At 39.6% G+C, this 14154-nt stretch overlaps 1 protein-coding gene across 1 annotated transcript; it reads right to left on the reverse strand.

Moving 5' to 3' along the window:
* Positions 1-1450: 1450 nt before the first annotated feature.
* On the reverse strand, positions 1451-12550 carry LOC122980115 (myosin heavy chain, fast skeletal muscle-like). Its single transcript, XM_044347845.1, has 40 exons — positions 12497-12550; positions 12010-12222; positions 11625-11768; positions 11376-11532; positions 11265-11292; positions 11055-11166; positions 10872-10964; positions 10705-10768; positions 10489-10587; positions 10218-10321; positions 9661-9799; positions 9413-9531; positions 9165-9314; positions 8839-9009; positions 8432-8738; positions 8232-8299; positions 7973-8060; positions 7769-7886; positions 7568-7691; positions 7336-7472; positions 6908-7163; positions 6570-6812; positions 6305-6481; positions 6077-6222; positions 5886-5976; positions 5413-5802; positions 5157-5283; positions 4904-5022; positions 4602-4798; positions 4334-4517; positions 4079-4244; positions 3566-3690; positions 3175-3483; positions 2884-3087; positions 2674-2799; positions 2375-2545; positions 2179-2283; positions 1955-2050; positions 1734-1865; positions 1451-1588 (listed from the first exon to the last, which is right to left on the reverse strand). Exons 2-40 carry the CDS (start codon positions 12208-12210, stop codon positions 1568-1570), a joined length of 5808 nt encoding a protein of 1935 aa, XP_044203780.1. The 5' UTR covers positions 12211-12222; positions 12497-12550; the 3' UTR covers positions 1451-1567.
* Positions 12551-14154: the final 1604 nt, after the last annotated feature.

The raw sequence follows: 14154 nt of genomic DNA on the forward strand, positions 1-14154 counted from the left end.
ATGCAAACAAGATGTATCAACATCTATGCTCAGGGGTTTAACAATATCAAAATAACAAATCAAAACAAAACATAAACCTGTCTTTTATACTCTACAACCCTTGGTTACAGAGAAGAAAGCAAATAAGAAATGATGAGATCTCATTAAGGGCATCATTAATCTTAGTTGTACAGTGATGCTCTTTTTAAACTCCAATTTTAGGTCAAAATCCTAAATATACAGTCAAAGCGACCAAGGAATTTCTATGGCAGAATAACAATTAAGCAGTTCAGTCTCCTGACCTCATTCCAACTGAGCAGGTGTTTCACCTCTAAGAACCAGACTAAGGCCAAAAGGTGATGGGAGACCAGTGTGCAGGATTTAATGGCATCTAGCAGTGAGGTTCCACATGCAGATATAAGCCTCATTCTAAGGTAATGAAAATTGAACAATTCTTATTTTCAGGTGATTATACACTAATTAAAACATACTTATGAATATTATATTTCCATTTCTGCCAAGTCCGTTCTGTTAGATGCCACTAAATTCTACACACCATGAGAAACAGGCTGAAAAAGGCCATTGAAGCCTTTTTTTGTTCCAGTTGAAGAGAGTCATTGAACCATCTGGATGTGTTTGATTCTTTTCTTTATGTTCTGTCTTATTGCATTGATACATTTTTTCTCAAAGCAATAACTAATAAAATAAATAAACTCACACTTGAATTTCTGGGTCATACAGTAGTTGTACCCTGATAGGTTATGTAATGTTAGTCTGTATAACATGGTGCCATGTAGTATAAGTTAGCTTCACTCACTCATTCTACTGTGACAGTAGCTACACCTAATAAATCAGTAAGTGTTAAATATTCATGACAGTTACAATGTCCTGTTTTTGCACTGTTTTTAAGAGTTGTTGATTCAGCTCTGTGGTAATTTTGGATGCTGTAGTTTGCGACGCTGTTGAATTATCTTGTGTTGAGAGGTGTCTCTAAATATTAAGTCCACCCTTACTGATTTAAATGAGGTGGACAAAATATCAGAAACATCTCAACATTCAACATAACTTGCAGGGGGTTTTGCTCACCTCTGCAGAGTAGGAATTAATATGGAGGGACTCTGCAGTAATATCCAAGTCAGTAAGATTCAGATTTATACATTTGAAACTCCTTCACAGAGCTTGTATCACTCCCTCCAGACTTTAAAATATAGACCCATGCACCTCTGACCTCTGCTGGCCAGGTTGTGGACAAGTTGGTACTTTGATTCATATGCTGTGGCACTGATCTGCAGTCTAGTCTTTTTGGACAGAAGTGTTATTTCAATTTCAGTAATAATAAATATAAATCTCTCTTCTTGCCCTGTTTGCCTGCTGCCATATTGAGGAGCATACTTCATGATCCATAGTGTAAGCCCTTCAAGGCCTGAAAGATTTCAGTCATGCAAAAATGATGGGACGGACACAAAAAAGATGCAGCACACATCTACCTTTTATTGACTTCACAGCATGCTTAACATGCTAAAGTGAACAAGTAACAAGATACTCATATTATATGACTCCTTGTTACTGTGTAACGCTCACTTCTTCCTCACTCTTCTGCTTCCTTGGACTGAAAGGACAGAACAATGGCATGTTAAACATTTGGCCAGATCATCTGAATCTAAAGCAAACTGTAATCTTGATTCCTTGTTATAAAATTATTAAGATATTAAAATGTTAACAAACTTTAGTCTGATAAAATGGTTCTATATTACCTTGACAATTTCACGACTCTTTGCCCTCAGTTTGTTGACCTGGGACTCGGCGATGTCGGCTCGCTCCTGAGCCTCCTCCATCTCATGCTGAACTTTCCTGTACCTGGACAGGTGACTGTTGGCCTGCTCCTCCTATATAATAAGCCACAGTGAAGTCACAACCTGTAGACTGAATTGGCATTTTCATAATATGTGTCATTATGAGAATCAAGTGTACTCACAGCCTCCTCAGCCTGTCTCTTGTAGGCCTTAACTTTCAGCTGCAGCTTGTCCACCAGATCCTGAAGTCTTACAATGTTCTTCTTGTCCTCCTCAGTCTGTTGTATATCAGGAGTGATAGAACATTATAATACAAAACTAACCTAAGCTTTCTGTTTTCGTTACTGCATATTATTGTTTGTTGTATTATTAGTAGTAGTTGGTGGCATTCAAAATATAAATTTACCTGATAGGTGAGCTCCTTTACTTTTCTCTCATATTTTCGCACTCCCTTGATAGCCTCAGCACCACGTCTCTGTTCAGCATCAACCTCACCCTCCAATTCACGAACCTTGGATGAAGAAGAAAGCAATATTGTCAAAATGTGAAATGTTGTCCTGGCTTACAATAAATATGAATAGACCGGTCCTCATTACACTTACTCTAGCCTCCAGTTTCTGGAGCTGCTTCTTGCCACCCTTCAAGGCCAGATTCTCAGCCTCATCCAGACGGTGCTGCAGGTCTTTCACCGTCACCTCCAGGTTCTTCTTCATCCTCTCCAAATGAGAGCTGGTGTCCTGCTCCTTCTTCAGCTCCTCTGCCATCATAGCAGCCTGAATTTTTGTAGAATTTTATATTGTTAAACATAAGTATATTGTGGTCTAATGTTGCTGCTTGATTTGGTGGAGAAATGGCACCATACTGTATAATTTGTTACATATAATGCATCATGATGACTTACATCAGTGATGGCCTTCTTGGCCTTTTCCTCAGCATTTCTTGCTTCCTGGATAGCATCTTCCACTTCACCTTGGATCTGAATAAGGTCAGCCTCCAACTTCTTCTTTGTATTGATAAGGCTGGTATTCTAAACAAATTAAAGTTTGGGTTAATTAATCTTCACTTTTCAGGTGTTTCACATGTCACTGTTTGAGTCTCTGTCATAATTTACCTGAGAGTGCAGCAGCCCCACACGCTCACTGGCATCAGTCAGCTCCTGTTCAGCCACTTTGCGGCTTCTCTCTGTCTGCTCCAGAGCAGCTCTCAGCTCCTCGATCTCAGCCACCATCAGGTTGTTCCTGCGCTCCACCATGGCAACCTGCTCTCTCATTTCGTCCTGACCTCTAATAGCGTCATCAAGGTGCAGTTGTGCATCCTAAATGAATGATAAATAAACATTTGCAATACTGTGTAGGTAAATGAGAGAACACTACCTATAACTTTGATCATTAAGCCACTCTACCTTAAGATGTCCCTGGACGTTTCTCAGCTGTTTCTGGGCTTCAGCAGCCTGGCGGTTGGCATGGCTCAGCTGAATCTCCATCTCGTTGAGGTCTCCCTCCATCTTCTTCTTGATTCTCAGGGCATCATTCCTGCTCCTGACCTCAGCATCCAAAGTGCTCTGCATGGATTCAATCACTCTCTGACTGTTCCTCTTGATCTGCTCGATCTCCTCATCCTTCTCTGCAAGTTTCCTGTCAATTTCACCCTTGACCTGGGTGAGTTCAAGCTGAACACGGAGAATCTTGGATTCCTCGTGCTCCAGAGTAGCCTTGACAAAAAAAAAATGTGTTGTGTTGCACCAGCATTATTTAAAATTGTGTTTAATAAGGATAACATTTGTCAAACCTTACCTCTGCCTCCTCAAGTGAGGTCTGGAGTTCTGACTTCTCCGTCTCTACAGTTTTTTTCCCTTTCTCCAGTTCATGAATGGTTTTTCCAGTCTCACCAATTTGCTCAGTTAGATCGGAGATCTCCTCTATAAGAAACAAGGTATAAGGAGATATTTCATGAGGTGTCAGCTCAATTAATTATTTTGTTTACTCTTTGTTAGACATATACATTTAATATATTTTAGCTTGTACACTTAAAAATACTCCATGAATGTTGTTGGTGTTAGTTTGCTGTAAGTGACTATGCATATTACAGTTAGCCTGTTAGCCCACTGGGGGCACACTCTCCAAGCCTGTCCTATTGTACAAAGCATATGGAGCAGATTTCAAAAAGGATAAAGCTTTGTGTAAGTGTAAAAGGTCATTTCAAAAACTTTTTAAAAATTTATAAAAGTCTACAAAATAAGAAAACCATCAATTCTTTTTTTTTAAATGGCTCATCAGAATATTCAGCTTTTTCAAAATTTTGCATACGTTGCAGATTTTTATTCTCCCTCTTCAAAGTCTCCAGGTGGTCCAGAGCTTCTTCATATGAATTTTTCAACTTGAACATTTCAGTGCTGAGAGAACGAGTTTCCTTCAGAGATCCCTCCAGCTCTGCCTGGCTTTCCTCATACTTCTGCTTCCACTCAGCAAGAACCTGAAAACATACAGAAGACCCATGTGCTTCAATAATTCATAATTCTATGGTCTTTATTTAAATGCAAGAGGCATGAATAAATATCTAACCTTGTCAAAGTTCCTTTGCTTCTTGTCGAGGGTAGCAGCGAGAGCATTAGCTCTATCTACATCGATCATCAGGTCTTCCACTTCACCCTGCAGTCTCTGTTTCGTCTTTTCCAAAGAGGCGCATTTTGCGTTCACAGCCTCGATGGATTCCTCTGCATCCTGAAGACGTTGGGCAAGCTTTTTCCTGCAAAGACACATCAACTTGTTTCATGATGATTTACAGAATCAGTGCATGTGGAAACCATGAGACTTCAGGACTGTTCATTACTTTGCCTCCTCAAGCTCCTCAGTGCGCTGAATGGCATCAGTCTCGTATTTGGTTCTCCATTGGGCCACCTCGCTGTTGGCCTTGGACATTGCACGCTGCAGCTCAGACTTGGCTTCCTGCTCCTCCTCATACTGCTCTCTGAGCAGGTCGCAGTCATGACGAGCTGACTGAACAGCATGAGCCAGGGCGTTCTTGGCCTTTCAAAAAACAGAGATATTTTTTCTATAAGTATCTAACTTCAAGTTTAGAACTGAAACTGCTGTTGTTCATTTATAGCCTGTTTGTTCTTAATGCTCACATACTTTAACTTCCTCTTCAACGTGCCTCTTGAGCTCTTCAATCTGCTGGGTAAAAGCCTGCTTGCTCCTTGTCAGCTGAGAGATCAGGGATTCCTTCTCCTCCAGCTGGCGACTGATTTCACCTAATAAGAAACATTAATTTATAATGTCTAATACCACTAAAGAAAAATCTAACTAATCTAAATGCAAACAGAGGGAAAATACTGGAAATATGAGATTAGGGTAAGTTAAAAAAAGAAAAATATATTTTTCTCACCATTTTCTGTCTGCAGTCTTGCCCTTTGTACCCCAATGTCATTTAGCTGGCGCACATGTTCTTCATTTTTGGTCTTCAACTCACTCAGTTGATCCTCAAGAGTACGACACATTTTTTCCAGATTAGCCTGTGATGAGATAAGAGGATAAACAGGTTTAACAGAAAACATTGTGGATTTTGGGTTACGTTGCTGATCAAATATTTCTACTTTTTGTCTGTTGACTCTGCTGCCCATGATACAATGGTTTTAATTTACCTTCGCTTTTGCGACAGACTCCATGTTGCTGCTGAGGTCATCAATCTCCATCTTGTATTCACTTTTCTCTTTCTCCAGTTTCTGTTTGACCCGCTGAAGGTTATCAATCTGTTCCCCCAGTTCTGCCACACTGTCAGCCTGCTTCTTGCGGAGAGCTGCAGCGGTGGCCTCGTGCTGCAGGGTGGACTCTTCAAGATCACGACGCAGCTTCTGGAACTCGGCCTCGCGCTTCTTGTTCATCTCAATTTGAACAGATGTTGCTCCACCAGCCTCTTCCAGTCTCTCACTGATCTCCTCGAGTTCCCTGGAGAGATCAGACCTCTGTTTCTCCACCTTGGCCCGAGCTGCCCGCTCAGACTCAATCTCTTCCTCCAGCTCCTCAATACGAGCCTAAAACAGACATGGTTTAACTGAACATCGTTCAAGATATTTGAATGTTCTTTTACTTTGACTGACATTTGCCCAAATTATACCTGAAGTTCCTTTATCTTTTTCTGTAACTGGACCTCAAGAGTCTGCTCATCCTCAATCTTACTCAGGAGCTGGCTTATCTCAAAGTCCTTCCTGGAGAGGATGAAAGTAAGTCAGTGCATTAAAGTGGTGTTTTAGTAGATCATCTTATAGAATCGTTTACTGCAAGTGGGTTGCTTATTTTAATTCTTACTTCTTGATTTTCTCATCAGACTGCTGCTTGTCGTTCTCCAGATCCATTATGGATTCATGGGCCAGTTTCAGATCTCCTTCCAGCTTTCTTTTAGCTCGCTCAAGATCCATACGGAGCTTCCTCTCTTGCTCCAGGGAACCTTCAAGCTGTTTTAACCAAGATGAGGCATTATTTTTTGCTTTTAAAGTTTCAAGGGGAGTGAAATTATAGTCTGTTATTATTACATACATCATCCACTTGCTGTTCCAGCTTGGTCTTGGCCTTCGTCAGAGTGTTGACTTTGTCCTCCTCTGCCTGAAGATCATCAAGGGTCTGCTGATGGGCCTCTTGGAGAGCTTTCTTCTCTTTGGTCAACTTGGCAATGGTCTCATCTTGAGAAGTCATCTCTTCAACCAAGTTTTTAACCTATATTGGCAATATTGTGAAGATCATTTAGAACGGGTTGGTGTTCTCTGAAGAGTGGACTTTAAGGCCTTGTGAATAATACACCAACCTTGTTCTCAGTGGCATGTTTCTCCTTTTCCACTTTGGCCAGGGTCAGCTCCAAGTCGTCAATGTCTTTCTTCAACTCAGAGCACTCATCCTCCAGCTTCCGCTTCTTTGCAGTCAGCTCAGCATTGATTTCCTCCTCATCCTCCAGTCTCTCAGCCGTCTCTTTGGCTTTGGCCTCAAGCTGGATTTTTGCTTTAATGAGCCCCTCACACCTCTCCTCTGCATCAGCAAGGTTTTCACCTTCCTAGATTTGAAATGACATACAATTTAAATATTATGTAGTCAATTGTAAAAACCTCTATCACTGAAAAAGCAATTGCCTCTTTCTACTTAACGTACAGATGCAATTTGTAGCTGCAAGTCATTCTTCTCCTGCAGGAGAGTAACCATCTTCTCCTCCAGTTCTTTCTTCTTAGCCAGAGCCTTTGCTAGCTGCTCTTTGGTTTTTTCAAAGTCCTCTTTCATGTGTGCCATCTCCTTCTCAGTCTCTGCACTCTTCAGCAGAGGCTTTATTCTGAAGTAAAGCTTCATCCATGGCCATGTTTTGACATTCATGAATGAGCGGATGTTGTACTGGATTGAATAAATTGCCTCCCTGGGAATAACAGATATAGGGGAAAATAAACCTGTGTACATGCATTTTGAAAGGTGTATTGATTAGAAATGTGGATTGGATTTTCGAGATAAATACTTTGCCTAGAAATGACAAGTTGTCATCTACAATTGCACAGTTGCCCTTTGATGTACAAAGCTAAATGTCACTGTACCTCCTCTCCATCATCTTCACAAACTCTCTCCTCATGAGGAAACCTCTACAGAGAGCCTGTGTCATGGTTACCAGGGCAGCAAGTTTTTCATCCCGCATCTCCTCCAGAGTACCCAGCAGACCGGCTTTGAAGAACACCTGAAAGACAGTGTTAATGTATGTAAATTTTAATGCCTACTTGCAATATCAGGGTTAGCTTTCATGTTCACATCCATTACAGACAAACAGATTACCTTTGTGTGTCCGAATTTGTACTGAGTGTGATCAACAGAAATAGAGCCCAAGAGTTTCTCTGAGGCCTTCTTGTTGTCGATGAATTGGCCCTCAGGAATGACACTGGCATTCAATACTTTGTATCTGATTGGAGGGAAATTGATGGTTCTTAAATAATTGATCATAAGATTGTCAAAAATGTGGGTAATCTTAGTAAGTACCTCTGCTTGAAGTCACCATAGAGGATTCTGCTGGGGAAGCCCTTTCTGCAGATCCTGATACCTTCCAGCACACCGTTACACCTCAGCTGGTGGATGACCAGGAAGTTCTCCATCAGACCTTGAAGAAATTCTAAATTCAGTCCTGTGTTGCATAATTACAGAAGTCTTTGTAGATGCATAAATTAATACTCATATTAGGCTTACCCGGAGTCTTTGATTCATTTGGAATCAAACAACGTACAAAATGAGGATGAGTGCTTCTTAAGTTGGTCATCAACTTGCCCAAATTCTCCTGAAATATGGAAAAATTCAAATTGATACATAAGAAATGGCAAGGCCCATTTCCCTGAATGTTGGTAGCACTTTGGAATATACTGTAGTGTTGCAGATATTATAGTACATATTATACTGTGGCTTTAAGTGTCGTTCAAATAAAGATTTAAAAAACATTTGTGATACTTACCCTGAACAGAGCAGATACAGTCTGAAAAGACCCACCCTTCTTCTTGCCGGCTTTTTTTCCACCACCCTCTGCGATAACATGAAGATTACATTTGGTAAATGTTTATATTCTGTTACTCCAGCTACATACAAATCATCCAGTATATTGTAAAATGTAATAAAAACACCTCCATATTTTGTTGTTAAAAATATGACCCTTACCATCCCCTGCGGCATGTGCCATATAGAGATGAGCCAGCAGTTTGATTGAAGACTTCTGGTAGAGCTGAACAACTGAGTCGTTCAGGGGGTCCTTGTTCTTGTCCAGCCAGCCATTGACGTTGTAATCAACAGTGCCGGCATAGTGCACCAGGGAGAAATGGGCCTCAGCTTTGCCTTTGCCAGGTTTTGGTTTCTGGAAGGGGGCACTTTTACCAAGATGCTGGTCATGCAGTTTGTTTTTGAAGGTGGCATCTGTAGCCTTGGGGACAATGCACTCCTCTTCAAGGATGGAGAAGATGCCCATTGGCTGAAATTGCATGTAAAATTGACTCATCATTGCATTAACACATTTCTCTAATGTATGTGTGCACAAGGTTTTCATGAAAATATGCCATTTACAACCTTACCTTCTCAATAAGCTCAATGCAGGCAGCCAAGTCCATGCCAAAGTCAATGAACTCCCACTCAATGCCCTCTTTCTTATACTCTTCTTGCTCCAGGACAAACATGTGGTGGTTGAAAAACTGTTGCAGTTTTTCATTGGTGAAGTTGATGCACAGCTGCTCCAAGCTGTTGAACTAAAGAAGATATCAAAAGTTAGCAAGGGTCTTAGAAGTGAAACTATTTGTACTCTTAGATTCGATGTACCCTGCACCCTGATTTTGAAATTCTGGTTGGGCAATTATTTAACTGAAACTTATAAGATTACGTAGTGTCAGCCAAACATACTTACATCAAAAATTTCAAACCCAGCAATATCCAGGACACCGATGAAGAACTGTCTCGGCTGTTTTGTGTCCAGCATCTCATTGATTCTGACAACCATCCACAAGAACATTTTCTCATAGACAGACTTGCAGAGAGCCATGACAGAGTTGTGAACCTTGAAAGATAGGAGTTAAGAGAAGACGTGAAGATGGGAGACAATCTTATGAATGTGGTAATTTGATTTGATTTTTGTTTCTTGTTGACATCCAATACCTGAGGCACAGTTTGACCTTTGGTCACAAACTCATTCCCAACCTTCACTCTGGGGTAACATAATGCTTTTAGCAAATCAGCAGAGTTTAGACCCATGAGGTAGGCGATTTTATCAGCCTCTAAAAGAAGAGCACAAATAATCATCTTTAAAATCCACATTATGATAAATGTTTAAATCCCAAGTCCCTTTTTTCAAGTTGCAAAAATTGTAATACTACTTAAAAGCTCATGGTGTGTTGGTTTCATACCCTCAGTGCCATCAGGCTCAGCCTGCTCCTCTCTCTGCTTCTGCTTGAACTTCATGTTTCCATGATGCATCACAGCTCCAGTCAGCTTATAAATGTTTGCTTTTTCTTCTAAGTTGAAGCCCAGAATGTCAATGGCAGTCTGCGATATAAAGCGTAAATGTAAAATTCTGACATAAGCAAGCTTTTGATACAATCTGAATGGTGTAATATTATTAGTTCTAATCTACCTCCTCTACACTAGTTGCTTATAAATATTAAAAATTAATTCTAACATTTTACTGATCACCTGTAATGCTTTTGCTGGACTAACATTCCAGTACATTTAATCCCTTATAAGACAAATCAAAGCTGGACTTTCTCAGGAAAGTTATTGTCATTCTACAGTTCTAAAATCTGACAAGCTATTTAGAGATTTATAAGTTTTTAAAACTTTATATGATGATCTTCATAAAGGTAAGATTTATTACAGGGCTGTTTTGGTTTGCATTAGATTGTAGATTGTATAATTAATAAACTGGTTGCAGTAAATTCAATCATCAAAGTGAAGTTATTCTTACATCAGTAGCGATGAATTCTTCAACGTCATCGATACTCTTAACAGTAATTTCACCTTGACTAATCATGTGATAGTCATATGGATTTGTGGTGATGAGGAGACTCTCTGAAGAAAGAAAAAACATATATAAATATACCAGAATATATATATATATATATATATATATATATATGTATATATACACACACACACACATACAACTGATAAGACATTGTTGCTCACTTGCTGTAGAATAACTGAATAATTTACAATATTATCTACAAATCTCATACCTATCAGCTCAGGTTTGTGGCCTGTCATGAGCTGATAGAAGATGTGGTAACTTCTCTCAGCAGACAGCTGGAAAGTCACTCGAGACTTCTCCAGCAGATCTGTATGGATTAAAGTTGTGAAAAATTCAGAAAAAATTCCCCTGAAGCACAATAAGCAAGAAGTTGACTGAATTATAAACAAGATAATGCCCAATAAGTTTCAAAAAAATATCTTACATGTTTCAATATCGGCTGAAGCCAGCTTTCCAGTTGATCCAAAGTGAATTCTGATAAATTTTCCCTGTGGAGTTACAGAGTAACATTTAAGTTAAAACTGTTATGGTGAATGTTTGTTGTCACCAAATAGTTCAAATAAGAGAAATCACACAAAAAAAACAACTTACAAAACGTGAAGAATTGTCATTCCTCACAGTCTTGGCATTACCATAAGCTTCTAACAGTGGGTTTGCTGCAATGATTTGATCCTCCAGTGACCCCTAGAAATAACATTGATTTTGTCAATCTGACAACACTTCTTCCAGTTTCAAACGTCAGATGTCATGTTAATATTATTGAACTCCTCTTACCTGCATTTTGCCAGAAGTTTGCTCAGATTTCTTTCCTCCAGCCACTGCGATTGTGGCAAAGTACTGAATGACACGTTTGGTGTTGACAGTCTTCCCTGCACCGGATTCTCCACTGGGTTGTGGGATGTGTACATAGATATTCTTCAAAATGACTGATATTATTATGTTATTGCCAAAACTTCTGAATGATATAAAAATGTTTACACTTACGTAATCAGGATTGACTGGTTTTCTCTATCTGTAAGATATCAAAAAGGTATATAACAGTTAGTGCAGCTGCTGTATTTTTGGGCACATAATAGCTCACAAAATCATTGATACCTTGGAGCATGAACTGATAGGCGTTATCAGAGATGGAGAAGATGTGGGGTGGTGCCTCAATCCTCTTTTTGCCTCTGTATCCTGATACGACCACTGAGTCGTACACTGGGAGCCACTTGTAGGGGTTCACAGTGACGCAGAACAACCCAGAGTAGGTCTGTTAAGACAGAGAGGATTGTTACTGACACACATCTCCCCTGGAGTGCTAATAAGTTTCAGCTATTTATGTGTTAATCAGGTCAGACTCACATAGATCATCCATGCTGCATAGCGCTCTTTGAGGTTATACAGCACAGCAGGCTCACTGAGGTGGGTCATCATGGCCATGTCCTCAATCTTATCGAACTTTGGAGGGTTCATGGGGAAGATTTCATCGTCTTTCACAGTGATAGACTGCCAATTAGACAGAAGAGGCACAGAAATAAGTTTAGTCACTGTCTAGCAGTCATGTGTTGTCTTGTTTAAAATCTTTGGTGCTAATCACAAATTGGATGTGTCTGTAAACCAATATGGATTGTGGAGTTTGAATTAATTTAAATTTTAACCATGCCAAAGAATTTGTATGATGTTGCTACAGTCCAGATTCTACATTAAAAATATTATTAAGCACTGTGTATTTTTTCTTCATACTCACCTTTCCACCGAGAGTGTCTACGGTGGCTTTGCCGCCTTCTTTCTTCACAAGTTTCCCCTTGAGGTACATCTCGGTGGGTTCACTCACAAAGTAAGCTGTTTTAGCATCAAAGGGAGTGTTCTGAGCTTCAATTCTCTCTCTTTCTGGCTTCCGGAGGTAAATGGCCGCCGGGCCAAAGCACTCCATTTCCGGGTCACCCATGATGACTCTTTACTGCAAGGAAGTAAAAACAAGACAATAGTCATTCATTTTAAAAGCAAAGTAGGACAAGTCATGTCTTCTACAGTATCTGCTATTACTGTTTTCGAATTAATGTCCTACATTAAGACTGATTAAATACAGGAAGCTGCTGCCATACCAGAATTTAGCTAAGTACTGGCAAGATCATTATGTTCATAGGGGACCATCTTTTCATGTATAGTACTGATATTTAAAACATTATTTTATATTGATTTAATCTCCAAGACAAATTGATAGCCTATTTTACCTTGGGAGACACCAAGTGAGCAGATGTTTTTCTGGGAGGGTTCAGTGCAGACTTCTGAAAAAAGTACAGTACAGTAAGGATTTCTTTTTTTTTAAGTTACATTTAATGATACATTATTTCAAAATCAGTGAAGGAAAAGAAAATCTAACTGTATTGATGGATTAAAATCTCTCAGAAAATATTTTTGCAGTCATGTAAATGCTTATCCTTCTATATTTCTAACACAACATTGACTTGATACAAATGATGCATGGCAATATTACCACATGTTGTAACAGAGTAGTTTAATGACTCAAGATATCTGAGCTACTGAGGAACCTACCTTTGCTGGGTGTCTGTCCTTGGTGGTGGTTTGCTCTGCCTTTTTATATAGAGTGATGGGAGCCCATTGCGCGTGTCTTGCTCTATTTGGTCATGTTGCTTGGCATTAGATTTGTGAAATAGCTCTTAGCTGTCATATTACACAGCTTGTGTGACGTCTTCCACGTTGGATCATTGGCAGTGTTAGAATTTGTCTTAGAATAGTTTTGGTTTTCATAAATATTCTTATCCCTGTGATTATTAGCAAAAAATTACCTTCAAAATCACTTGTGAAGATGGGAGCAACTGTTTTAGATATCTATACATATGTTTTTACTTATGAGTTTGATACTTATATGCAAATGTACAATACAGATGTGAAGTTTGTTCAGTTCTTGCTTAAGATTAAATCTGCAGTTACAGACAGTCCGAAGGTATGACTAATGACTCTTTTTAGTGCTCCCTGGCACAACAGTAGTCCCTTGCTATGCTTTGGAGAAGCTTTAAAATGTCACTGATATACTGTTTCAGAGTCCTTACAGGTCAGAAATTATTAAAAAATGAAATAAGTGCCAATGAGCTTTGAAGAAAAGGAAGGATTGCCAAGGGATTATTTCTCACTGCAGAGCCAACAGCTGTTCTTATTCTTGCTCTTAAGGGATACACAAGGGAGATTGAGACAATCCCTAAATGTAGTGCGACTGAGTGATGGATTCCAGCTTGTTTTATAAATCACCTCACCCTGAGGATATTTTTTTTGTGTGTATATCAAAGTGTAGCATGTTTCTCTCTGCATTGTTTAGGGTTTTCCAGTATGAGAGAAAAGTGTACTTTATGTGATGAGACAGAAGATGTTGTCAAAGATGGTAAGTATACTTGTAGCCAAAGGTTTTTGTGAAGAACGTGGCACACAGCCGGCACAATTTAAAAGTGTGGGGAGACAGCCACAAGGCACTGTGGCCATTGGAAAGAGGATCTACTTACAGCAGTGAATAAGAAGAAGAAATTCTAAAGTGGTTACCAGCAAGATATAATGAGGCTCTGTCTTCAATGTACACGGGTTACACGATACCTGCTCGGACATCTTCTGTCTTATTAGGGCAAAACTCAAATATAGCAGCAGGCTTGTGTTGATGTTCAAGCCAAATGCCACACGCTCAAGAGGCTTATTGTGTTTTAATGGCCTTTGATCGTCATCTGTCAGTTTCTTCATTTGTCAAGCAGCAACAACTGTGCTCAGAAAAACAAACCAAGGTGAGTTTTGAGTAACATTCCAGTCTACTAGCTGGCCACAAAGACCAGGGATATTACATTTACAGTAACAGTAACATCCATGTTTAACATTGTAAGTACAGTTT

Source organism: Thunnus albacares, chromosome 4, assembly GCF_914725855.1.
Source record: "Thunnus albacares chromosome 4, fThuAlb1.1, whole genome shotgun sequence".
Classification (NCBI taxonomy): Eukaryota; Metazoa; Chordata; class Actinopteri; order Scombriformes; family Scombridae; genus Thunnus; species Thunnus albacares.